The sequence below is a fragment of the Phacochoerus africanus genome, chromosome 5 (assembly GCF_016906955.1).
Source record: "Phacochoerus africanus isolate WHEZ1 chromosome 5, ROS_Pafr_v1, whole genome shotgun sequence".
Lineage (NCBI taxonomy): Eukaryota > Metazoa > Chordata > Mammalia > Artiodactyla > Suidae > Phacochoerus > Phacochoerus africanus.
Genome location: NC_062548.1, coordinates 44,246,107 through 44,273,318, shown reverse-complemented (window position 1 = coordinate 44,273,318; position 27,212 = coordinate 44,246,107). Strand labels below are relative to the sequence as shown.

Here is a 27,212-nt window from a genome sequence, read left to right as displayed (position 1 = left end):
TAAGCACTATATGCCCACTTCCTGCATTTCTCATTTTTATTTGACAGAAAAAGTTGCTCTTGCTGTACAGATTTTAAAAAACCAAAAATGCCTTTAAGAAACGTGAAAAGTTGGGGGGAGGGCACCACCACCTCACTGGGGAGCCAGGAGGAGCCAACTCATTTCAACTCCCGCTGCCCCTTCCTTCCAGAAACACCTCACACAGGTTCCCAGGTCCCAACCATCATCCCCCAGCAGGAACTTGGGGGTTAAAGGGGGGCAGTGCCTCCCAGGTCCTTTCTGACTCAAGACCTGGGAGCCCCAAACTGTCTGCCCCCCTCCCACAACTCCCATTCTCATTCCCACCCACCCCAACCCCCTAAAACATGTGAACCAGGAAAAACTCACAAGAGATTTAACATTTCACAGGAACAAAGAAAAAGAAAGAAGAGAGTCCTCCCCCCAAGGATGCTGCCAGGGTAAAAGGGGGGGGAGCGAGGAAGAGAAGGGCCCTCCCACAGCTCTGTCTGGGAGAAAGGGGGGCACTCCCTGCGGCTCCAGAATTTGGGGTGTGGTGGGGGTATTCCCCACCACAAGATTCACGGAGACCTGAAAGAGAAAAACATCAATGCAGATGCAGGGCGCCCCAGGCGGCCCCAGCGCTCTCAGAAGGGAGCGCGACCCCAGAGCGGGACCCAGACACCCACCTGGAGGAGCGGTGCCTCGCGGAGCGGGGGCTGGGTGTCTCCTTCCTGCGCTTGTGGCCTGGGGAGCGGCTGTCCCCACGCTGGCCTTTCCGGGAACCCCGTTCGCTGCTGCTGCAATGAAGGACAGACGTGAGACCAGAGAGGGGACAAGGCCAACCCCCTCCACCTTGCAGAACCGGTGGCAGCCATACCTCTGCTGGTCCCACGGCACCGTGTGGGGTGAGGGGCGGCGGCGCTCTGCAGGCGAGTAGCTGAGGGACCGAGAGTCCCGCAGGGAGTCTATCGGCTTCCGGGGGCTGCGAGACCTGGGGGTCAGAGGAGGTCCCCATAGTGCCACACTCTCCCACACCCACCAGCCAGCACTCAGGACCACCCCCCCCAGATCCTGACCACCAAACCTCATACCACATGGGACCAACCTCAGACCCACCTCCATCCGCTCACTCACCCATCCGCCCACACACCATCCGAGTGCCCAACAGGCAGGGCACGGGGTGCAGCGGGGGAGGCAAAGATAAAGACAGTCCCTGCCCTTGGAGGAGCTCAGTCTGATGGTGAAGGGAGGCCAAGGGAGGGTCGCTTGGCCCCATGTGTGGGAAGCAGCCCCTCAGGACCGGTGTACGTGGGTCTGGGGACCCAGGGCAGGGAGCCACGGGGCAGGGGAGGGGCAGGGCAGTCTTCTCGAAGGTGCTGTTTGAGCAGAGTCTTGCAGAACGAGGAGTTCACCAGGCGGACAAGGGAATTCCAGGCAGGAGGAACAGCATGTCCAAAGGCATGGGGTTCTCCTTAGACTGCAAGGCGCCGAGTGTGGCTGGAGCACAGGGCATGTGTGGGGGCGGGCAGGAGAGGAGAACACAGGGCAGGCAAGGCCAGTTGGTGCAGAGCCTCACACGCCATTCCCGCAGAGGTGGGGCTTTATCCTGCAGGCCACAGGGCGTCCCGGAAGGATTTGTGGAGTGAAGGGAGTAACCAGATGTGCTTTTACAAAGATCCCTCTGGCTACATGTGGAAGAGAATGGCGTGGAGGCAGGGAGACAGGGAAGAGGCTGTGGATAGAGTCGGGAGAAGATGACGGTGGCCAGACCAGAGCCCTGGCAGTAGCAACGGGGACACTTAAAGGCTAGAATCCCTGGGACCAGGCTGCACGTCAGGGGCAGGGAAAGGAAGGAACCTAGGACGCCCCCGTTCTGGCTTGAGCACCCACTTGGATGGTGCAGCCCTCTGCCAGAACAGGGCACCACAGAGTCACAAGCAGGGAGAGGAGAACCCAACTCCTCCCGTACAACCAGACACCACAGACCAGTTATGACAGCCGGCAGGGATCTCACACCCAGGGGCACGGCCCACCCCTTCCACCTCAAGCAAGGCAGCACTCACCTCCTCTCGCCAGGGGGTGGCTTCTTGGGGCTTGCAGGTTTGGGCAACGCCTGGGGGCCAGGCTTAGCAGGGGAGGGGGAGGAAGAAGTAGAGGAGGAAGAGGACGATGAAGAGGAGGAGGAAGAGGAGGAGGAAGAGGAGGAGGAAGAGGAGGAGGAAGAGGAGGAAGACGAGGAGGAGCTGGAACTAGAGCTGCTAGACCGCCTCTTCCGCTTGGCTGGGGTCGGTTCCGGAGGACGGCCCTCTCGAACAGCCTCCTTCGGGGCTGGGACGGGGCTGGGGACCCTGTGGGAGAAGAGGGTGTCACAAGGAGACAGGCTGCCCCAGCCCCAACCCTACCTTCCTTGGCCTGGAGGAACGGCAGTGGGGGAGGGGTGCCTGCGAGCGGCCCCGGGAGCTCTGCAAGCCTGAGCCGGTGGCCCCAGCGGCCCCGACTTCCGCTAACGCAACAGGCTGGGGCCCGCAGCAAAAGGGATCAAGGTTAAACCTCAAGAATGTCCCTGATGGAGGATTAAGGCCCCTGGGCTCAGGTGTGGAGGCCGAGCCGGGTGGTCGTCCTCGGAGAGGAGAGCCGCAGCCCGCAGCTCGCAGCTCGGGGAGGCCTGCATGTTTGCGGGTTGGCTGGGGGGGGGCCGGCCTGCCTGGAGGCAGGGAGAGGGATAGGATGACCTCTGAAGATCCTTCCAGCCCAGGGAGTTCCTCTTGAGGTCTAACTGCCATCCCTCCTGCTGTAAAATTAAGTCCATTTCCTCTAGTTCTGTCCTCTGTAGAGACGGAAAACTCATCATTATCCTCTAGAGAAGTGACCTTCGGAGACTTCCACCTGTCCCGCCCCTCCCGCCATCGCCCCCGCCCCGCATTCTCTTCTACCCCGAGCTCAAGGGTCAGGGTCCCCATACCTCCTCAAGGAGCCAAGAACCTCTGCACAGGGCTTCTCCCACCCGACCCCACCGGCCACCCCCAAAACCTGCCCGTGCAGTTCCCACAGCCCCTCACCTCTTCAGCGCTACCTCAGGTTGAGTGGGAAGGCTAGAGCCCTCCGAGTCACTAGAACTGGAGCCGGAGGAGGAGGACGACGAGGATGACGACGAGGACGACGACGAGGACGAGCTAGAGGAGGACGAGGACGACGAACTCCGCCGCTCCTTTGCTGGCTGCAGGGCAGCCAACTCGGAAGGCTGCTGGGCCCCCGACGAGGCAGCTGGTTCCCCACCCTCCAGGTGGGGTGCCCCGGGGACAGAGCCAGAGAGCATGCCATTGTGGTCACCCGCAGAGGGCGTGGTCTTTGCCACGATCCCAGAGGAAAGCGACTGAGCCCCCATCAGAGGGGTGGTCTGAGCAAGCAAAGATCGGGACTGGTCAGAAAAAGCCGATGGCATGGGGGACCTAGGCCGATCCTGAGCTAGAGAAAGAACAGGCTGTGAGGGAGCCTGGATCATTCTAGAGGCAGGAGACGGAGCCCGCTCAGATGTCATTCTAGACTGGCTCGGTGCTGATGGTGGGGTTCTGGAGCCTGGGCCTCCTGGCGGGGTCCTGGACCTGGCTCTGTCGAGGAGTGGTGGTGAGGCTCGGCCACTAACACGCTCATAGGCAGACAGGGGCACTCGAGGGGTGGTGAGGTTTGCACCAGACAAGGCTGGAGCCATTCTAGCACTAGTGAGGTTTGCAGGGGCTAAGGCTGGAGACGTTCTTGAGCTGGCAATATTCACGGCTGCGGCATGTGCAGATCTAGGACCCACCAAGTTTGCAGGGGCTGGAGCCTGGGGCGTTCTGGAGCTGGAGGGATAGTTTGCAGCAGTTGGGGGTGTGCCAGAGCCCGCGAGACTCAAAGCTGCCAAAGCAGCTGGGGTTCTGGCTCCTGCTAGGTTCACGGCTGAGGCTGTGGGGGTACGAGGGTCAGCCAGGTTCACGGCCGAAGGTGCCACGGCTGTTCTGGGGCTGGCCAAGTTCATGGCTGCTGCTGCAGCTGGGGTTCTTGAGTCGGCCAGGTTCACTGCTGTTGGGATGGCAGGTGTCCTGGCACTGGCCAGGTTCATGGCTGCTGCAGAGGCTGCAGGGATCCTGCTGGCAAGGTTGGCAGCTGGAGCTGTTCTGAGACTCATGAGAGGCACTGGAGCTGGAACCTGGGACATTCTTGCAGCAAGACCAGCCGCAGACATGGACGGAGGCGGCCGAGCAGTGCCAAGACTGATGGCTGTCAGGGCAAGTGCAATCCTAGACTGCGCATGGTTTTCTGGCACAGACGCTCTTGGGTGATCAGGAATTCGGGGGCCTGGACCATCCATCATAGAACCCCCAGCTTGCTGTAGGACAGACATGGGGGTTCTAGAGCTGCCGAGGGGTTCAAGCATTCCAGGTGATCTACAGCGGTCCAGAGGAGTTGGTGACATGCTAGGACGACTGAAGCAGCTCATCCTGGAGCTACTGAGAGCTACCGGAGGTGTCCGAGAACCAGAGTGATTCCTTGTTGCTGGAGGAGTAGCAGAACGAGAACGATCAGAACTACTTCCAGACGCAGATCGTCTGCGGATAGCTGGAGGAGATCTCGTTAAGGACCGTTTGCCCCGAGCTGCACGCGGAGTACGGGATCTAGAACGGCGGCGAATAACCAGTGGGGAGCGGCTTCGAGAACGCTTGCGTGGCAACAGTGGGGTTCTAGACCTAGAGCGGCGACGAATAGCTGGAGGAGTTCGGGACCTGGATCGACGGCGTGTCACCGGAGAGGTTCGAGAGCGGGACCTTCTTCGAGTCACCGGAGAGGTGCGAGATCTCGACCTCCTACGGGTGACTGGGGATGTTCTGGATCTCGACCTTCTGCGAGGGATAGGTGAAGTTCTGCTTCGAGATCGCCTTCTGGTTACTGGTGGAGTCCTAGATCTGGACCTTCTCCGAGTCACTGGTGGAGTTCTAGAGCGGGAACGCCGACGAGTAGGTGTCCTGGACCTCGAACGCCGGCGAGTTACCGGTGGTGTTCTGGACCTAGATCGCCTTCGACTCACAGGGGAAGCTCTCGATCGAGATCTTCGTCTAGTCACTGATGTCCTGGACCTTGACCGTCTCCGACTGACTGGTGATGTTCGAGACCTGGACCTACGCCGGCTGACCAGAGGTGTTCTGGACCTGGATCTCCGGTGAGTGGCTGGAGAAGCTCGAGACCTGGAGCGCTTCCACCGGGCTGGTGACGTGCGTGAGCGGGAACGCTTCCGACTGGTTGGGGGTGTCCGAGAACGGCCTCTTCGGCGTCGAGAGGAGGTTCGGGAACTCTCCTGCCGGGCAGGAGACCTTGAATGATAACCAGAGCCTCCCCTCCGCCGCCGAGTAACCCGAGACCTCGATCGGCTCCGCTGTCTCCTCCGAGAGGTTGACTGAGAAGATCCAGACCTGTCCCGACGCCGGGTTGTTCTGGTCTTCTCCCTTCTCGAGCGGGAACGGGACCTCTGGAGCCCACGAGGCTTTGGTGAAGGAGAACAGCCTCTCCTTGAAGCTGTCTTAGTGCGTGGAGATGAAGCTGAACGCCGCCGGCGTGAGGATCTTGACTTTTCAGCTGGCTCTGGGGAAGACACTGAGGGACTTCTTCGGCGTCTTGGGGGAGTTCTAGAGTGAGTCTCTGGTGAGGATGAGGCTGAGCGGCTTCTACGGGAGAGCCTGGTCTTCCTAGGCAGCTCAGGAGATGATCGAGAGCTGCGGCGGCGAGGTGGAGAGCGAGACTTAGTTTTAGGCTCTGGGGATGACCTAGAGCTTCTTCTAGCAGTCCTGGATTTGGGTGGGTGTTCTGGAGAAGACTCCGAACTGCTGCTTCCTTCAGGAGAAGGGCCTCTGCCTTTGCTGGATGAACCTGATCTGCTTCGTCTAGGAAGGACACGAGGAGCAGGAGCCTTGGGTTCGGGAGAAGAATCAGAACCACTCTGTGCCCTGGGTGCTGCCCCTGGCTTATCTTTATCTTCAGGGGATGAACTACGCCGAGGAGAAGGCTGAGATTTGCTGTCGACCTCTGGAGAGGATGCAGAGCCACTCCTTGGTCTAACTGACATTCGTGTCTTAGCTTTAGAATCTGGAGAAGACTCTGATTCACTCCTCTCCTGAGGGGAAGCACTGGGTTTCCCATCAAGTTCTTGAGAAGATCCAGACCGACATCTCTGCCCCAGCGGAGTCCTAGCCACAGTCTTCTGTTCCACTGATGATTCTGACCCACTTCTCTCTCTCTGAGGACTAAGACACTTGTTGTTGAGCTCTGGGGATGATGGAGACCGACTCCTTGGCCTAGGAGTCTGAGGCAAAAGTTTTGGTTCTGGAGAAGAATCACATTCACTTCTCCCCCTGGATGGTGTTCTAGGTATATCTTTCATCCCAGGAGAAGACCCAGATAAACTGTGCCTTGAGGGAGTCCCAGACCCATCTCTCAGTCCTGGGGATGACCCAGACCGGCTTCTCTGTGAAGGGGTTCTGGGTAAACCATCTTTCAGTTCAGGAGAAGACGTGGAACTACTTCTTCCCCTTGAGGGTGTTCGGGGTACAGCATCAAGTACTGGCGAAGAGACACTCTGATTTGAGGACATTCCCGCTTTTTCCACCGCATCTGGGGATAACTCTGAACTGCTGCGTCTGGAGGACCTTGTTGATTGTTCTTTCATGTCGAGAGATGGATCTGTCTCCAGCTGATTAGGAAAAGGTCCATTCAAATCTTTACCCTCAGGAGAAAACTCAGTGCTCATCTCTGCAACAGGGTCTGAGTTTCTAAATTCTGAAGGTGATCCAAAACTATTCTCCCTGGGTGGGGAGCTAGACAGTTCTTTACGTTCTGGAGAAAACTGCGGCCCACTCCAAGTTGAGGCTACCGCAGGGACTTCTTCCACAGAAGCCTGCAACTGTCTCTGGTCAAGAATCAAAGAGACAGCAGATCTTCCTTCTATTTCAGGAGATGATTCAAAGTTACTTCCGGCCATTTCTTTAAGTTCTGGAGATAAACGGGGCAGGATCTGGCTTGAGGATTCTTCAGCTTTCTCTGTCACCTCCATTGATTCCTCATCTTGGCTTGACTTAGCTAACACACTACTCTGGTCTTTTGTATCTGGAGATGACCCGACACCACCTCTTTCCCTCGAGGCAGTTTCAGGGGTGTCTCTGATTACTGGTGAAGATTCAGGCCTGTCCTGAACCAAAGGAGAACTCAGTTTGTCTCCTGGTCTTGGAGATGATGCAGTGACATCCTCCTGAAGGACTGAGCCAGTTTTTTCTTTTGATTCAGAAGACTCCAATCTACCCCGTCCCAGAAGAGACTTAGAGTCCAATGTAGGATATGGAGAAGAATCAGAATGGGTCCTGACCTGCTCAGGAGACAGTCCAGATTTCAGCTTAGGACTTGTTGACAATTTGCTTCTATCTTGTCTTGTTGGAGATCCAGGTTCCAGCTCAGTGACTGGAGATGAGGACCTGGACCGACCACCCTTCGGAGATGTTTGAGATTTGCTCTGCAGAGATAGAGATTCAGAATGACTCTGTCTCATTTCTGGACTTGAAGTAACAGATCTGGGATCTGGTGAAGATGGAGACTGTCCTTTCTGTTGCAAAGACGAACTGAAATAGCTCTCGCCAGGTGGTGTACTAGACTTTACTCCTGGACAGAGGGAGAAGGATCCAGAGCAACTCTGTGCTGGTGAATCTGTAGACTTCTCTTGGGAACATGGTGACTTTGACTCAGGAAGATTATGCCCTGGTGGAGTTTGGGGTTTTACTTTGGGGCACGGCGAAGTAGACCCTGAGTGACTTTGCAGCAGTGGTGTTTCCGGTTTCACTTTGGTATCTGGAGATGGGGACCTAGAACGGCTGTTTCTTTGCAACAATCTAGACTCTACCTTGGAGCATGGAGACTCTGACCTGCTTTGCCTTGGAGGAGTTTTAGATGTCACTCTACTAGGACTCGGAGAAGAGAAGCCAGAAAGGCTCTGGACTGGTGACATGACCGCCTTCACTTTGGGTTGTGGAGATGATGACCCAGATCGGCTCCGCCTTGGAGGTGAGCTAGATTTCACTCTAGGAGAAGACTCAGAGCAGCTATGTCTCGAAGGGGTCCTGGACTTCACCTCAAGGTCAGGTGATGATTCAGAATGGCTCCGTCTCTGTGGTGTTGCAGATTGTTCATTTGCCTGAGGACTTGTTACGGACCCCTGCCTCGGTGGTGTTCCAGATTTCACTTTAGGTTGAGGAGATGAACTGGAACAACTTTGTCTTGATGGCGTTTTAGACTTCTGATGAGGAGGTGGAGAAGAACCAGAGTGACTTCGCCTTAACGGTGTTCTACCTTTAGGCTGGGATGATCCAGAGCGACTGCGCCTTGGTGGTGTCTGAGACTTTTGTTTAGGGCATGGAGAGGACCCCGAAAGGCTTCGTCTCAAAGACAAGTGAGATTTTGCTTTGGACCTTGGTGAAGAGAGAGACCTGCTCCGCCTTGAAGAAACTCGTGATTTTTTCATTTCTGGGCTTGAGTTGGACCTGCTCCTTCTCTGAGATGTTCTGGATTTGTTCTTCCGCTCTGATGATGAGCCAGACCTGCCTCTTCTTTGTGGCGTTCTAGAGTGAGATCTTCCCCGTCTTGGTAGACTTCTACTGTGCGACCTTCTTCTTGTTGGTGTCCTAGACCGAGATCTCCCTCTCCTGGCTGGTGTTCTAGAGCGAGACCGACCACTTCTTCTAGCTGGGGTTCTGGAGCGTGACCGCCCACGCCTGGCTGGGGTTCTGGAGCGTGACCGCCCACGCCGGGCTGGGGTTCTGGAGCGTGACCTGCCACCTCTCCTGGTTGGTGATCTACTACGAGACCTCCGTCGTACTGGTGATCGGGTCCTAGATCTGCGCCTAGCAGGGGTTCTAGACCGAGACCGGCCCCTTCGGGCTGGTGTTCTAGAACGAGATCTGCGCCTGGTGGGTGTTCTAGATCGTGACCTCCTCCTGGTGGGTGTCCTAGACCGAGACCGGCCCCTTCGGGCTGGTGTTCTAGAACGAGATCTGCCCCTAGTGGCAGGGGATCTAGAGTGTGACCTGCCTCGTCTTGCTGATCTGGACCTGCCTCTTCTCTGTGCATTTCTGCTCCTGGACCAGCCTGGTCGCTGAGGGGACCTAGAGCGGCCACGGCGCTGGGGGCTTCTAGACCGTCCCCACCTCTGTGCAGACCGGGACCTACGCCACTGAGGTGACCGGGACCGAGAATGACCTCTCTTTGTAGGGGTTCGTGACCGAGATCGCCCCCTCTTAGTGGTAGTAGGGCTACGGGACCTCCCCACCCTACGAGAAGGAGTATGAGAATGTGACTTATCACGCTTTGCTCGGCCATGTGAGCGACTTTTGGGTGTAGGAGAAGAAGAAATCTCTCGGCGGGACCCAGAAGCTGGTACAGGTTTAGGACTTTCAGGGGAAGAGCTGGCATGTCGAGAAACTTTAGTAGGTTGAGGGGATGGTGGACAGCTCTCTGAAGATGAATGGGGAGGTTTCTCAGGAGACTTAGCTGGTGAATGGCCCTGGATTGGTGAAGCCTCAGATGGGGGGTTCACTGGCTCCTGACTTAAGGGGGTTGTTGCAAGGGGTTGTGGGGAGCCGCCATGTTGCTCAGCAAGGAGCGGAGTAGGAGCAGGTGGTTCAGGCCCTGTGCTGCTCCTTTCCGGAGAGGGGCTAGATCGAACTGCAGATTTCTAAGAGTAGAAAAGAGAGTAAGGATAGGCATATGTAAGCACCAAAACTTCCCATCACCTGTAAGATCCCAACCCCCTTTCCAATGAAACATTTCCTCTACAAACCCCATTTTACCAACTTGTCCTTTTCCTCACAAGCAGTCACATCATCCAATAACAAGAAATCAAATACTTTAAAAAACAGTGAGAAACAAAGATATAGTCTGTGACCTCAAGTGTTTTATAACCTAGACAAAGAACAGAAAGCTAACTACCATTACTACCATGTCACAACGACCATCATAAAATGCTGAGTGCAGAAAAAGAGTATTTTTAAATGGTGAGATAAAGCCCTTTCCCAAAGTGACTCACTTCACTGCTAAAAAAATAACTATATTTAAGTAAAAAGACAAAGACAAAGGTTTGAGAACATGATTTACGTGAATATGAAAAAACTAGGATAAAGTACAGAAAAACAGGAAAAGCAACCTAGTTGTAACACCCTTAAATATAGCTAAGGCAAGAGCAATATAAAGTAAATTAAGTCTCTGAAGCAGCCCAACTTGTAGTTTAGAAAAGTAACTTCTGGATAACACAGAATGAGCGACAACCAGCATTTAAAAAACAGACACTAGGAGTTCCCGTCGTGGCGCAGTGGTTAAGGAATCCGACTAGGAACCATGAGGTTGCAGGTTCGATCCCTGGCCTTGCTCAGTGGGTTAACGATCCGGCATTGCCGTGAGCTGTGGTGTAGGTTGCAGACGCTGCTCGGATCCTGCGTTGCTGTGGCTCTGGCATAGGATGGTGGCTACAGCTCAGATTAGACCCCTAGCCTGGGAACCTCCATATGCCGTGGGAACGGCCCAAGAAATAGCAAAAAGACAAAAAAAAAAAAAGAAAAACAGACACTAAAGAAGTGCCCATTGCGGCTCAGCAGTAATGAACCCAACTAATATCCATGAGGACACGGGTTCAATCCCTGGCCCCATTCAGTAGGTTAAGGATCCAGTGCTGCCCTGACCTACGGTGTAGGTCACAGATGCAGCTTGGATCCCAAGCTGCCGTGGCTGTGGCACAGGCCAGCAGCTGCAACTCCGATATGACCCCTGGCCTGGGAACTGCCATATGCTGCAGGTGAGGCCCTAAAAAGAAAAACAAAAACCATATGAACAGATACTAGCAAGGTTAATAAGCAATAAAAAACTTTTGTTCAAGTTCTATCAATGTACATGTACAAACAGGATAGTGATGTAAAACCTAGTAATAACCAGTCAAGTCTGAAAGATACAATTTAATGGATTTTGTAGATCTGGAAGAGAACTTGATGAATGACTGAAACAAATACAAAAAACAAAACTCATTCCACTTCTCTTAATCAGTTCTCAGTTCTCTTTCACTTTAAATACCTATATCCTAACTAAAACCATAGCCCTGAAACCCAATGAACACATCCATTAACTCAGGAACTTACCTCCTTCTTGTCTTTACCCTTGTCCTCATAAGGACTGCCGGGCTGTTTTGCAGAAGGCTCCGGGCTACCAGGCTGCCCGGTGTTGGCAGTACCTGGTTCCCTGGAAGGCGCATCTCCCTCCCCTCGACGCCCAGAAATAGGGGAAGGGCTTCTGCCAGTCAAGGTAGTTGTATGGGTTTTTGCTGCAGCACTTCGAGACCTGAGGGGGGTAATTGAGGATGGGAAAAGAGGAAGGAAATCAGTTCAGGGGAGAATGGAAAACCCCCTCCCCAGCTCCCATCCACCTTTCCTGACTACAACCCTCTTCCAAGAAATCTTCTTATTCACAAGATTCAAATCACTCATACTGAAATTCAAGTCCAGTTCGCTTTGCTCCTTCTCCTCTCAGCATCAATCCCCAAAGATGTTCTCCCTCTACCCCTTCATGTTTACCTCCCCCAGACCCCCCAAACCCCTCCACCCAGTCCATTCCCTACCCACTTCATTCACAACTCACCTCTGAGCCCACCTCCTTCAGGAAGCCTTCCCCGATTAAGGAAGCCAGGGTAAGGATTCCTTCCTCCCCCAGACACCACGAACAAACCACCACCCCCCCTATTCTGGCAGTCCATATACATCAGAACAAAACAAAACAAAAAAAAAAATAAAATAACAAAATAAAATAAAATGAACAAAAGAACAAAAAACAAAAACAAAAACAAAAAAGAGAAGGGGAAATGTTTATGTCTGTCCATCCTGATGCTTTAGCCTGTCAGCTCCTAGAGGGCAGGGACCGTGTCTTCCGAATGGTCTGTGCAGCGCCTAGCACACCGTGGGCGCTCAATAAATATTAAATTGATTAACCCACACGTCCCTCTCCCTCCCCGCCTCTTGGACCACACCTTACCGACTTCGAGAAGTATCAGAAGAGGAAGCAGAGTCAGCAGAAGTTGAACGATGGGCACGTCGGCTCTTGGGAGCTGGAGTCGTACTTCGAGACCTGAAGGGAGACCACCGCCACAGCTCAGGGTGCTGAGCTGTCACACCCACAGTAGAGTCCCCTCATCCGTCTCTCAAACTTCTACCAGTCGGGGACATAACTAAGTCGACCCTATCCCCAAGGTGGCACACATCTACTCTAATCCCCCGCTAATTCACACAAACTCACTCACCGCTTCCGCTTCTTGTCCTTAGATTTACGTTTGCTCTTTGGAGTAGGAGACCTGGGAAATAAGGCAAAGTTATTTAAAATGACAATCATTCTTAAAGAAAGAAAGAAAATGAAAAGTGAGATAGAAAGAACTGAGTTGACAGCAGGAGATCAAGAAATTGAACTTTATTCCAAGGAGAAAAAAACCCTCAGTGAGTAAGCAAGGCCATCGAACAATGGCTCGCTGCTCCGTGTGCCACTATGTACCCTATGCCACAGAGCTCTCACCTATGCTTCCTTTTCTTGGATTCAGATTCTGACCTGTTGGAAAAGAAAAAAAAACAACACATAAAACATAAACCATTGCCTATGCCTGGACTCACCAACCCTCTCTGATACTCCATGTACTCCCACCTCATACCTGTGCTTCTTCTTCTTAGAGCTCTTCTTCCTCTCTCGTCGAGGAGAGCTGCTCTCCGACCTGCTGAAGAGGGGTTGAGAAACAGTCATTCCGCGTGGCTCCTTCCCTGGCCTGCCCACTCACCCACTTAAAATCTGTCTCAAGAAAGGCTTCTGAAACACAGAACAACTCCAATTATCACCAATGTACTGGGCCTAAGCCCAAGACTTATTCTCCAAGAAGTGTAGGTACCTCCTACTAATACCAGGAAACCTCAAAATGGTAACAGCAACAACAAAAAACCCTCAACAAATCCAAAATGCTCCTGACCAGTTCTGCAGAGCTGCAGGATCAACCCTTCCCCAATGAGGCAGCATACACTATTTCTTTTCCCAGCTGAGACACGAAGGATAACTCCCTCTCCCCTGACTTTTCTGACAACTCTCTCCTGATTCCTAGAAATAAAAATTCTTGGAGTGCCTATCTTGGCTCAGTGATAACAAACCCGACTAGTACCCATGAGAATGCAGATTCGATCCCGGCTCTGCTCAGCAGATTAAGGATCTGGTGTTGTCATGAGCTGTGGTATAGGTGGCAGATGCGGCTCGGATCCCAAGTAGCTGTGGCTGTGGTGTAGGCCTGCAGCTGCAGCTTCAGTTTGACCCCTAGCCTGGGAACATCCATATGCCAAGAGTGTGGCCCTTAAAAAAAAAAAAAAAGAATTCTCTACTGCCAGAGAGAGAGAGACAGTGAGAAGACGTGACAGCATGACAGGATGGGTCTCCTGGCTACCAGAATAACTTCCGAACTAACTTACCGTCCTCTATCTTTCTTCTTTTTCTTCTTCTTTTGCTTTGGGGTTGGTGAACGAGAACTGCTAGACTCTCGGACAAGACTAAGCAAAGATAAAAAGAGGCAGAAATGGGTGCTAAGACAAATCTTGTTAGACGTTTCAACTTTAGAAAAACAAGATGTCAAGAATTTGAGAATACCTCACCAAAAACAACAACAACAACAACAAACCCAGAATGCTTAGAATTAGGATGAGAAACTGACACTGGCTCCTTGGTCTTGTGTACCTGTAAGGTTTGGGAGGCTCAGGAGCTGGTTGTTTAGCTTCTCGAGCACGACGCTGAGGATCGAAAGAGCTGCCATCCACATAGGAATCACTAATGCCAAAGGCAGCTCGGAGTCGCTCGTTCTTCTTCTCGTTCAGTTCTGCCAACTGGTGAGTCTCAGTTACCCTGGAAAAAAAAAAGGTCAAAGGTCTGAAGGAGACAGAGAACAAAAAGCAGAGTTATGTTCATACAATTGTAGGCAGGAACCAGACAGGCAGGGAGAAAAAGAAGATGAGAGAAGGAAGAAAGGTCCAAGGTAAGGAGGGAGAAGACAAAAGCAGAGCAGAATAAAACCCAGAGAAAACCCGAGAGAGGAAAACACTCACGCTGGCCTCTGCCCTGGGGTCTCCTCCTTGCCCCCAGGGTTCACATCCTTCTCCAGCAACATGAGTCGAAAGGTCGCCACTTTCTCCTGAATTTGCTGTTCCTCGTACCTGAAGGACAAATCCCTTTGGGGTTAGAACTCGACTAGTTGACTCTCCCCAGTCCCTAGTTCAAGGTTCCCTCATTCCCAGCAGGATCCCCCTTCCTCTCCATGCACACGTAACTTTTCACTCACTGTCACCCAAAGGGCCCCTCTACTAAATCCTGCTCTTCTCCTGTCATCTTTCTGCCCTCCACTTACTATACCCTCTAGAACAGTGGATTTTAAACATGCTACACTCCAGGCCAAGAGAGGAAAGTTAAGCAGGGTTCCAGGTGTTCCTCCTCAACTTCAACAAAAACAGGTCTTTCGTTTCCTGGGATTCAAAGGTAGCATGCATTATATAAAAGGGACGCCACTGAAGTTTGAAAACCACTGCTCTAAAAGGTTTTCTGCCTGTTTTTTCTGAATGCGCTCCTTCAGAATTGCACTTCCCTACCCAACCCATGATCCCCCCTATCCAGGTATAATTCCAACTCCTATTCTCCTGCCTTTGCTACTTACTCTCCAAGGCCTCAATCCTTAAATCCATTTTTGTCCCTTTACTCTACCAATAACACCACACATCAGCTTACCTAACTCATGTCTCTGGCCTTGTCTGCTTCCCCACCACTCTCCCTTAAAGCACATTTTTGTTCTTCAATGGCCCCCCTCTTTCCCCATGTGCCTCCAGCTAAATAATTCCAACTCCCTCAGGTTCCCTTTCGTGTCCCAGACACAGGTTCCTCACCTCCCACTGAACTGTCCCTTAACTCCTTTCAATTCACAGGATCCTTTACCTCCTCCCCTCCTGCAACTCCGTTCCAGGCCTCTTTCAACCAGCCCTAAGCTCCCTACATCTCACCTAACGCCCCCAGCTCTGCACTCACTCAGTGCTCGGCTCTCCCCCAGCCCTCCCTCACCCCTGCTCTTCCATCATCTCCTCCAGCTCGAGGCATCGCAGCTCCACGCGCCGCTTGCGCTCGTGGTCCAGGATGTCAGGATTAGGCCGCTTCACCAGGGCAGCCTCCAGGCGCCGCAGTTCCTCCTCTCCCTTGTAGTCAGGCCGCTCACCCCGGCGGCCCCGCACCAGGGACAGGTTGCGCTGGACGTAGCCGTTGGTGCCGCTGCCCCGGGGCGTCGGCAGCCCGATCCCGTTGTACATGGCCCCGTGCCCGGGGGGGCACCACCGCTCCTGAAGGGGAGCGGGGAGACACGGGTCAGGCCCCTGGCCCCAAACTAACCACTCACCACCACCCAAATCCCTGCTCTTCTCCAATCCTATTTCAAAATGTAACTCCACACTAAACCTTTAGCTGCATGATCCTCCTGGTCTCCCAAGAAAAGCCTTTCTTCATCCTTCTCACTCGGCATTCCTTCCACGAAATCACAGCCCAGCCCTACAACCTTTTCCCTCACCGCGTGAAAGCCATTCCTGTTTGCAGCTCGTTCTTTTCCCACCCCAAAGATACTATTTATCCCAAATTTCTCCACACTGTCCCTTTATTCTCCCTTGGCCCAACTAACTCCTAACCCCTGGCAACTGAGGACTCCAAACTGGGCACAACAAACACCAAAGAAAGATCTGTGGCACCCAAGGGCCTGCACTCCAAGTTTAAAGACTGTTCTAAGAATTGACCTAAAGATTTCATGCTACCCTGAAAGTACCCTGAAATTATGAATACATATTGACTAAACAGCCCCTAGGTATTCAAACAAGTGGCCCAGACTAAAGGCCAGCACGAACATCCGAAACACATGAACCTTGATTTTTATGTAACCCTCATACCTCACCTCCCAGACAAGGGGCCACTTCCTATTAACTATCCCAACTGACGTGGATTCCTTCAATTCCCTTCCCAACAGGCTTTCTCGCGTGGTGTGTGGCTCCCGAGTCTCACCAGTTCCTGATAAATATTAATTTTCAACTCAACTCTCTGAACACATCAAACCAGCCTGCCCTGTTTCAACTGTCCCCTTCTCTACATTCCTTCCCCTACCCTTACTCAGAAAACTCCCACTTTGTACCTCACATTCGTTACGTCGGCTTTCCCTAAGAGTCCCAGGACCTCACTTTCTGGCTTCCTCCTCCAGCCCTCCTCGCCCTCTCACGCATCATCCTGCACCTCCCACCAGCTTCTACCCTCTCAACCTGTCCCAACCCGGGTGTGGCTCTGAAGAGCCCTCAAACCCTAATTTTTCTGATTAAATTTCTTGGCTAAATATACTCTATTCCTTTCTCCTGCTATATATTTTTTTTCTCCAACTCATCCTGTCAAAGGTATTTTTCACAGGGGAAATGTGTGAGGGAAACAACCCCAGGAACGAACCCAAGGAACAAAGGGAGAAAGTAGTGAAAGCAGAGGGGAAAAAATACATATAACTGGATAAAAGGGAAGGCTTCATTTTAGAAACCCCCAGAAGGAACATCTGGATGAAGGTACTAAAAGCCCTCCCCACACCTAAGTGGGGAGAGATGTTGACTGAAATGGCAATGGCCCAACTCTAACAATTTGGAGCCCCTTAACCCCCAACTCTAAGGTTGGGACTCTGTTCAATCCCAGTTGCAGACTCTGGAGAAAAAAAAAAAAAAAATCCCTACTGCGGTAAAGCAGTGACACATAAAGCTAAATCTACAAAAACTCAGCGGAACTATATGAAAATAAATGAAAACCTTTATAGCATAAGAAATCCTTCAACCTCCATTTTTATCTTTTTTTTTGTTATTTTCCTCCGCCCCACTCTAAACCTAGGTCCTCTTTGGCTCTCTATACCCTACTTGGTTTCTGCTTCCCTTGCAGAACGCTTCTGATCTGCAATTAATTCTTCAACTCAACCATTCACCCACACTTCCATACCACCTCACACAATAATCCTCCCACTCCCTGGAGAAGGAAAACCAGTAGATGCTAAGCGTGCACTTTAAAATCTATTAAGTCACAACAGATGGAAACGCTTATAGGGAATGAGCCAATAACGAAGCCACAAACACACCATTCAAGACAGCGCTCAAAACATTTTAAGAACGAATAGACAAAAAAGTGTATCAATAACACACACAGATCATCAAAACCACATAAGGATTCTTAAACTGGGGTTCGCAGTCTGTGCATATGCAAAAAATCATCACCCAAGCTTGCGGCAAAAAAGCAAAAGCAAGCTGCAAAGAAAGACGAAAAGGAGGTTTTTTCCTGTTGGAAAATGATCACAGTACCAAACTAAGCAGAAATGAGTTTCAAAATCCAATAATATGGTATTTAAGAAGAGAAATGCACCAAAAGGAGTGGGGAGTGTGCAGGAAAATGGACCTGAGTAACAGCGCAATAAGCTCAGCACAGGAGCAGTGTTGTAGTTGAGTGGACACTAGGCAACCCAGAAAACGAAAATACTCGCTCAGGAAGAAATCCAGGCTCACACACTCATGAGAAAAAAAAAAAAAACACAAAACACTTTCTCAATTTTTCGACCCAAAATATATCCTAAAGAGGCGTCTGAGAGAAAACCAAAACCTAGAAGACTTGTGCGCCAAATGAAGACAAAGTCCAGCGTTTCCTGAGAGAAAGGCTGGCAGCCTCTTCCCTAACTTTAACATAACTTTTTGGTAAATAACAAAACAGGAAAAAAGGAAAGAAAGAGAAGGAGCGAAAGAAACAAAAGAAAAACTGAGAAAGCAGCACATGGCCTGCCTCTACGTACCTAGACTGAAGGACTTTTTTCCTAAACGTTTCCCTTTTTTAACGCTTCAAGACAGAGAGTAACGCATCCGAACTGTCTTAAATCTCTCGGGCGTTTAAGTTCAAGGCCTTCTCTGCACTGGCTGAGCCACCAGGGCCTATTTTTGGCCTTGAGGGAGAGGGAGGGGGCTGAGCGGCGCCCCGTAGTCTGGGAGGCTCAAGGCCGGACCACAAGCCTCCGGGAGGGACCGGCTGACCGAACCGAGAGGCGCAGGGGTGAAGAGCCGGGAGCGCCCCCCCCCCCCGCCCCGCGCCGCCGCCGCCCCCTCCCCGCCGAGAAAATGTCGGCAAGGACAGCTGCAGGAGAGCCTCCCGGCCGCACGCGCTGGGGAGCCGGGAAGCCGAGTCGCGCGCTCCCCCCTCCTCACCGAGAACGCGCGCGAGGCCGAGGGCAGTCGGCGGCGCGCGCCGTTACCATGGGGGAGGGGAGGAGGAATAAAGACCCGCGCGCGGTAAGAACCCCGAGGAGGGGGAAGGGAAGGCAGGCAAGCGAAAACGTCCGCACGAGCTAGGGGCGGCCAGCGCGCGTGCGCGCGGCGGCCTGGGCCGTTCTCCGCGCGCTTTGGCCTAGCGCCGGGGCCGCCGCCCCTCCCCCACCCGGCTCGCGCGCTCCCTCACCCGCCGCCGCCGCCGCCGCCTCCGCCCGCCGCTTCCGAGGGGGAGAGCTGTTGTTGCCGCCGCCGCCGCCGCCGCCGCTCGAGGTCCTGAGTCCCTCGGCGCCTGGAGTCGCCGCCTTGCCTCCCCGGTCCGCCCGTCTCAGCCGACACAGACACCTCCTCGCTTCCTCAGGGGCCGCAGCGGGCTCCGACTGCGCCACTCGCACCCCGCCTGGGCCGCGCTGCACGTCAGCACGACCGACTAAGAACGTCAGCACGCTACCGCGCGCGTCGCAGGGCACGCCGGGAGCCGTAGTACTCTCCGCGGCCTTGTGCGCAGGCGCCGAAACTGCACCGGGAAGTGTAGTTAATTAAGGCCCGAGGGAAGGGCAACTCCGTTGTCGAAGAACTATGATTCCCGTCGGCCCGTTGCTGACGCGGTCGGAGGAGCGGACGGGAGCAAGCAACGCATTCTCGACAGTTTCCGCCGGGAGGCGGAAGACACAGGGCCTATCGCCATATAGCCAGCGCGAGCGCTCTCCTGGACCTCCCGACTTCGTCCCAGGGTATCCTGGGAGTTGTAGTTCTAGGAGGACGCGGAACCCTTATGTAGCTTCGCCTTCCCCTCCCGCGGCCGCCATTTTGTCTCCCCATGTTGGGAGGCGATGGGCCCAAGCCCAGGGACCCTGCGGCTCCCAGGTGATTGCCGTCCCCTGTCCTTCCGCACCCAGGAGACCTCTACCACCCTGCCCAGACCCCGGCCAGCGGACATCCCGGGAACCCCAGAGTCCAGCGTCTGGCTCAGGGCTTGAGCCTTAGGCCCGGCCAGTAGGTGGTCTTGTTCGCAGCTTCTGCCCGCCGCAGACAGTGTTGAACCGGGCGGCTGCACCCCGGGGATGATTTTTTGTTACCGGCCCCCGCCTGTAAGGGGGCGATGAGCTTTTTGTCTTAGGGAACCTGAGATGTGTTATATGCGTGGCAGGGCAAAAACGTTACCAACGCCCTGAAGTTTTCCACCCCTCTGCAGAGTGCCTGAGTCCAATTTTTTCCAGTGGGAGAGCAGCCAGTCTCCCTCAGAACAGAGGTGGAAGAAGCCAGGCTTCCCAGGCAGGCCACAATTTCAGCTGGAGTCCCCACCTGCTGCTGCTCGAACTGGAACTTGCACTCGCCTGCCCTGGTTAGTCCAGGTTCTCACACCCTCATCAGTGTTGGGGACATGGCTCGGATGGTCAGTCGAAAAATGAGACACATGAACACTGGGAGATCTCAACAAGGCTCTTTACTTCTGCAGAAGGGCGTGGGTGCTCAAAAAGCGCCTGCAAAGAAAAGCTCCTCCCTATTTATCCCCACCGCAGGTGATGTTCCTGTCGCTTCCCCTGGGTCAGGTCAAGGTGCACATGCTTCTCGGTTGGCTAATTTGAAACATTGTTACTGGGAGAAGTGGGGGGGGGGGGCTCTGCTGGAAGGCCTTTCAGCAGCCACTGGAAACAGTAGCAAAATGGAGTAACCAGGATTTCCTTTGTGTTGCTTTCCACATCAGGGCCCATCTCCTTGCAGTCACTTAATCTTAATCACCTGTAGTGGGCTTGAGTTTGAAGGATTATATTTGACATGGACTCAGTTTTCTTTGTAACCTGCCCACAGAAGAATAAAGTCTTCTTGTAACCTAGGGCCCTATGGGGCTCCGGGGCCCAGAAGCCCTTCTGTGTCCTCTATTTCTTGTTTTTAGGAAAAGAGCCTCATTTGTCCTCCTTTGCCTTCCCCGAGTTTTAAGGGGCAGGTTCACACGCTTGCTCATCAGGGAGGGGAGGGGATGCAAAGGCAAGAGAACAACAGTCAAGCGGCAATAGGACAGTCAGGGGACACGGTCCCGGTTCCCCCCTCAAGGGATACACATAATGCTGTAGGCATCTTATACACCTAAGAGCAAAGTTCCTTTCCTTACGCTTTCTTTAGAAATGAATGCTTTCAAATCGGAGTTTGGGGCCCTTCCTTATGCTTCTCCCACAACTGATTGCACCCTAAGCACAATCACCTGTAAACTAAAGATCAGGCACCCTGAACACAATTGCCTGTAGGTTAAAGATTATTAACACGTGATGTTTTTCAGGACCTTTCCTAGTTTTTCTAATCTCTGGTCCATATGCCCTTTTTACAAGTACTGTTATTCAAATAAGTACCCCCAAGACCACCACCAGGATCCTGCGATGTTCTCCTGACACCAACTTTGATGACAGGATCCCCCAAAAAACAGAAGAATGCATGTCTGCCCAAACCCTTATTTTTATATGAAACCATGTTTTTCTCCTTTTAGGCTATAAAACTCCCTCCAATTCTTCCCCAAAGGAGGGCGCAGTCTTTAAGGCATTAGCCTGCTGTGGACTCCTTTGCCGGGGAAAGCAATAAAAGCTATTTTTTTTTCTCTCCTTCACCCAAACCTCTGTCTCCACATTTCTCTTTGGCACTGGTGGACGGAGGCCAGGTTTCAGCAACAATCTCAGATGCTGGAACTGGGTGACCCACCACTTTGTGTAGTTTGGGGTTAGTAAATGCCAACGATCACATTTGGAATGGATAAGTAATGGGGTCCTGCTATACAGCACAGGTACTTGTATCCAATCATTTGTGATAGAACATGATGGAAGATAATGAGCAAAAGAATGTATATGTGTATATATGGCTGGGTCACTGCTACAGCAGAAATTGACAGAACATTGTAAATCAACTATAATAATAAGGGGAAAAAGTAACATTGGAATAATACTTTTACCCTGCAAGTCTTTATTGTTATTATCAGAGTTCCCTTCATGGCTCAGTGGTAACAAACCTGACTAGTATCCATAAGGAAGCGGGTTCAATCCCTGGTTTCACTCTGTGGGTTAAGGATCTGGTGTTGCCGTGAGCTCTGGTGTAGGTTGCAGACATGGCTCGGATCTGGTGTTGCTGTGGCCGTGATGTTGGCCAGCAGCTGTAGCTCAAACTGGACCCCTAGCCTGGGAACCTCCATATGCTGCGGCTTCGGAGAAAGCAAGAAAAGAAGGAAGGAGGAAGGAAACGACCTACCCATGAGAATTCAGTATTTGTTTTAGCCCAAGAGCATAGACTCTACTTAAATATTGTATTCAGTGAGTTCTCTTGTGGTTCAGAGGGTTCAGGATCTGGTATTGTCAACAACGGTGACTCCGGTTACTGCTGTGGCACCGGTTCAGTCCCTGGCCCAGGTACTTCTGCATGCCACAGGTGCAGCCAAAATAAATAAATACTATATTCAAAAGTTCCTTGAGTTAGTTGATTTCATTTTTTTTTGCACCTTTGAGTGTGTTTATGTGATACATTTCAAATGTACTTTTGTGCATTTGTTTCTGTTAGTATTAAATTCTAGGATTTTTTTTCCTCCCCATCCTTGGAGATTTTATTTTATTTATTTATTTATGTCTTTTTAGGGCCACATCCACAGCATATGGAGGTTCCCAGGCTAGGGGTCCAGTTTGAGCTACAGCTGCTGGCCAACATCATGGCCACAGCAACACCAGATCCGAGCCATGTCTGCAACCTACACCAGAGCTCACAGCAACACCGGCTCCTTAACCCACTGAGCGAGGCCAGGGATTGAACCTGCATCCTCATGAATGCTAGTCGGATTCATTTCCACTGAGCCATGACAGGAACTCCTATTTTATTTTTTTGAAAATGGGAAAAAATAACACGGTTCCAAAAGGCAGGTTTCTACAAAAAAGGATATGTAGAGCTCTGTCTTCTCCATTCTCTCGGGTCAGTCCCTGCCCGCTGCCTCTGGTCACCCATCAGGCCTCTGTTCTTTCCCTCCTAGATTCCCTTTAGCTTAAGTGAGGAGGGAAATGTGTACATATTTCATCCCCCTTTCGTTCTTAGAAGGAGTGTGCTGTAGATACTCTTTTGCACTTTGTTTTTTTCTCTTAGCAGTATATCCAGGAAATCTCCCATTTCAGTTCACAGAGAAGTATGGGTGGATTTTTTTTTTTTTTCCTTTTTGGGCTGCCCTGTGGCATATGGAGTTCCCAGGCCAGGGATCAGATTCAAGCCACAGTTGCCACCTAAGCCACAGCTGCGGCAACATTGTGTCCTCAACCCACTGTGCCAGCTGGGATCGAACCTGTGTCCCAGCACTCCCAAGAGGTCCCCGATCCTGCTGTGCCACAGCAGGAATTCCTGGGTGGACTTTTATTTAACTGTTCTTTGAAATGTGAGCCTCTAAGCTGCTCATATTTTATAATCATGAACCATGCTGCAATGGGTGACCAAGTTCATGGATATTTTCATGTCCCTGGGGAATATATCTTCCAGGTAAATTCCTGGAAGTGGGATGGCTAGGGCAAAAGCTACAGACAAATGTGGTTTTGTTAGCAATAACAGATGCCTCCTAGTGCGGGTTACACCAATTTGCATTCCCAATGGCGAACTATAAGAGGGCCTGCTTTGTCACAGCCTCACCAGCAAAGTAGGTTGCTGTGATTTTCAGGTTTTGCTCACCTGAGAGATGAGAATACACCAGTGCAGTTTGTGTACCTCTGTGGTAAAACACACATAACAGAAAATTTACCATTTTGATTATTTTAAGTGTTCAATTCAGTGGCAATAAGTACATTCACAGTGTTGTTCGACCATCACCACTATCCATTTCTGCAAGTTTTTCATCCCCCAAATAGAAACTCTGATCATTAAGCATTAACTCCATACTTCCCCCTCCCCCCAGCCCCTGGTAAACTCTATTCTGTTTTCTGTCTCCATGAATTTGCCTATTCTCACATGAGTGGAATCATAAAATATCTGTCCTTTCACACCTGGCTTATTAGCATATGTTTTTAAGGTTTATGTTGCAGCATGTATCAGAATTCCATTCTTGTTCACGGCTGAATAATATTCCATTGACTATACAGACCACTTTTTTTCGCCCATTCATTCATCAGTGGACATTTGCATTGTTTCCACATTTTGGCTATTGTGAATAGTGCTGCTACAAACATGAGTATGCAAGTTTCTGTGTGGACAAATGTTTTTATTTCTAGGCTCCAGAGATGGCCTCCCCTCCAGGCTCCCAACCTCCGGGCTTCCCCTCCAGACCTCCAAAAAGACTTTTACATTTTCCTTCGAAGCTTCATTTGCATCCTACAGTGTAAAGGGTGGAATAGTGACCCTCCCAAAAAAACTTCATGTCCATCTGGAACCTCAGAAGGTGACCTTAGTTGGAATAAAGGGCTTTGGGGGTGTAATCCATTAAGGAGTTCCAGAAGAAATCACCATGAGTTTCCAGTGAGGTTTTTTCTTTTTGGCTTTTTATGGCCACACCCATGGCTTATGGAGGTTCCCAGGCTAGGGGTCAAATCAGACCTACAGCTGCCAGCCTACACCACAGCCACAGTAATGCCAGATCCAAGCCACGTCTGCAACCTACACCACAGCTCACAGCAACACCAGATCCTTAACCCATGGAGCGAGGTCGGGGATCAAACCCATATCCTCACAGATACTAGTCGGATTCATTTCCACTGGGCCGCAATGCGAACTCCTTGAGTGAGTCTTAAATCCAATGACTAGTGTCCTTAGAGGAAGAGGACACACAGAGACAGTCAGGAGAGAAGGTCGTGGAGGATGGAGACAGAGATGAGAAGGGTGCAGCCACAAACCAAGGACTGCCGGCAGCCACCAGAAGCTGGAAGAGGCAGGAAGCATCCTCCCCTGGAGCCTTGGAGGCTGGGAGGCTCTGGGAAACTGGGGTTTAGCACTTCTGGCCTACAGACCAGGGTGGGGGGCAGATTCCGGTTGCTTTGAGCCATGCTGTTTGTAGCAATTTGTTATAGCGCCCCAGGAAACACACACATAAGCCATGTTCATTGTGGAAAACCAGAAAATGCAGATAAGCAGAAAAGGAAAAACGCACCCAGGCAATTCCACCCCCAGAGACGACCCCAGTTAACATTTTAGCGTCTCCCTCATCAGAGTAATATTTCTAAACTGCAACCTTCTGAAATGCGTAAAACTCTCACAAACGCCTGGAGGACAAAATCGAAGTCTCCTTAATAGGGCCTCTCCAAACAGAGCCTTTTTGTAGCCTCTCTTCCTTCCACTGCCGGGGTCCGCGAACACACCTGCCTCTGCTTGACCCCAAGGCAGGCAGGCCTCGCCTCCGCCCCCAGCCTCGGGTTCCCTGGCCTCCTCAGAGCGCCCCAGAGGAAGCTGTCCTCCTGAACTCAGGCCCCTGGACCAGCCCAGCCTGAAAAGGGGGAGCAGGGGAGCTGATCCCAGGGGCAGGGCTGATCCCAGTCCTTCCAGTCCTTCCATGCGCACCTCTCTTTTTTTTTTTTTAATGGCCACACCCACAGCAGGTGGAGGTTCCCAGAGCCAAGGACCGACTCCGAGCCGCTGCTGTGACCTAGGCTGCAGCTGCAGCAACGCCACATCCTTTGACCCACTGCTCCCGGCCAGGGCTGGAGCCCATGCCTCCACCGTGACCTGAGCTGCTGCCCTGGGATTTTTCGCCCACTGCACCGCAGGGGGAACTCCCATGCCTCCCTCTCGATTTCTGGAGCCAGGAACCCTCCACCAAAGCAATACGGAATGTAAACAAACAAACAATAAGAAATGACCCGTAACGCCCCCCCCCGCCCCGCCCTCCTCGCCCGCGGGAATCCAGGTACCGCGGCCGCCTCGGGTCAGCCCCTTCCACTCTCTCCGGGCGCGCGGCCTGGGCATGCAGCTCCTGCGGGGACTGACGATCTGGGGGCTCGGCGCCTCCGCAGCCCTGGTCGCCGCGGCCCGAGCCCCCGCCGCCGGCCGCGGCCGCCACCCCCTCCCCGCTCCGCCTCAGCGGCCGCCGCCGCCGCCCGCCAGCGCCGCCACCGTGCCGCGCCCCGGAGCCGGTGCGCCTGGGGGCGTGGGCCCCGCTCGGCCTCGGGGAGGGCCTGGCCTCGCCTCCAGACCTCGGAGCGCGACCCCGAGCCTGCCCTGCTCCGGGGCTCCTCTCCGGCTCCGCGCGGGACTCGGCGTGGCGGCGAGACACCCAGGCACAGGGGGCGCGATCCGTGCCTGCAAGCGAGGCTTTCAGGGAGTGCACGCGCTGCTGCTGCTGCTGCTGCTGCTGCTGCTGCTGCTGCTGCTGCTGCTGCTGCTGCTGCTGCTGCGGCAGGTGACACACCCTCAGTGTCGCTTTTGTTTCCCTGTCTGTCTTGTGACCTTTTAGAAAGTTCACGCCAACGCACACCCACCGACCGTGTTTGCGTGGTCAGCAAAACCTAGAAAACTCCACTTTTATACTTTATGACAATTAAAGACCTGAACCACCACTTTTAGGCTTTCCTGCTGGAATTTTATTCTAGGACCTCTGTCAGCGGGCGTCACACCGGCTGTAGGGCCCCCACTTAATTTCTCGTTTAAGTCAGCATTTCCTGTGAACTGAACTTTGTGGGCAGAGAGGGAGGCTTAGAGGTTGGACGTTTGGTTGAAGGGACCAACAAACCGGTTAGAGGAAAGGTGCTCTTGCGGGAGATTTGTGTAGTATCAACGCCTGAAAAGATATAAAAGGCGTAAAAATGTTATAGGATAGTTTACAAAAGTTAAGGGAATGGCAAAATGAAGATCTTGTAGGTGGATGCTGAGGGCGGGAGTTTGGAGCCGCATTTCCCGGAAGGAGCCCCTAACGGGTTGTCAGTGTCAATGAGAAAGGTTTCACATCCCCTCCGCTTTAGTGCTTTTAGTGTGTGGCCTTTGCAAACGTTAGAATGCTGATCATGTCCCTTTAAGATGTTTGTGGGAGTTCCCGTTGTGGCGCAGTGGCTAACGAATCCCACTAGGAACCATGAGGTTGCGGGTTCGATCCCTGGCTGTACTCAGTGGATTAAGGATCCTGCGTTGTTGTGGCTCTGGCGTAGGCCGGTGGCTACAACTCCGATTAGACCCCTAGCCTGGGAACCTCCATATGCCGTCGGAGTAGCTCAAGAAAAGGCAAAAAGACAACAATAAAATAAAATAAAATAAAAAATAAAAGAGAGACTCTTGGAAGGAGTTCCCATCCTGATGCAGAGGAAACGAATCTGACTAAGAACCATGAGGTTTTGGGTTCCATCCCTGGCCTTGCTTCGTGGGTTAAGGTTCCGGCATTGCCGTGAGCTGTGGTGCAGGTTGCAGACGTGGCTCGGATCTGTCCTGGCTGTGGCTATGGTATAGGCTGGCAGCTGTAGCTCACATTGGACCTCTAGCCTGAGAACCTCCATATGCTGCGAGTGTGGCCCTAAAAAAGAGAGAGAGAAAGAGAGACTCTTGGAATTCCCTGGTGGCTCAGTGGCTTATGGATTGGGCATTGTCACTGCTGTGGTTGGGGTTCAATCCCTGGCCCCGGAACTACCGCATGTCGGGGTACAGCAGAAAAAAAGAAAAGCAGGACTCTTTATTCCTGGTTCTCAAGGCACACGTGTCAGGCGGACTTCAACCTCTGCAAAGGAAGGTAGGTATTTGCAGAGATGGGGGTGGGGTGGCAGATGGGAAAATGAGTGGCATTTCATATGTGCCTCCCCCTGCAGGAGGCCTCAGGCTCCCCTCCTCTGCTAGCCATCCCCAGGATACTCCCTGGTCAATGCTCTCCCAGGCCCCAGAGTCACCTCCTTCTGG

General features: G+C 52.5%; 1 protein-coding gene across 10 annotated transcripts; it reads right to left on the bottom strand.

Annotated features, from left to right (window-relative positions):
• Nucleotides 1-18: 18 nt before the first annotated feature.
• Nucleotides 19-18,143, bottom strand: SRRM2 (serine/arginine repetitive matrix 2). Of its 10 annotated transcripts, XM_047780803.1 has the most exons (15): nt 17,939-18,143; nt 15,166-15,437; nt 14,166-14,273; nt 13,801-13,965; nt 13,539-13,616; nt 12,743-12,805; nt 12,610-12,642; nt 12,344-12,394; nt 12,079-12,171; nt 11,193-11,391; nt 3,060-9,742; nt 2,064-2,348; nt 878-991; nt 687-797; nt 19-588 (listed from the first exon to the last, which is right to left on the bottom strand). In XM_047780803.1, exons 2-15 carry the CDS (start codon nt 15,405-15,407, stop codon nt 579-581), a joined length of 8,235 nt encoding a protein of 2,744 aa, XP_047636759.1. In that variant the 5' UTR covers nt 15,408-15,437; nt 17,939-18,143; the 3' UTR covers nt 19-578. The 10 variants fall into 10 exon arrangements, with proteins under 10 accessions (XP_047636759.1, XP_047636760.1, XP_047636757.1 ...); XM_047780804.1 differs by lacking the exon at nt 17,939-18,143 and having other exon boundaries at nt 687-794; nt 15,166-15,461; XM_047780801.1 differs by lacking the exon at nt 17,939-18,143 and having other exon boundaries at nt 15,166-15,460.
• Nucleotides 18,144-27,212: the final 9,069 nt, after the last annotated feature.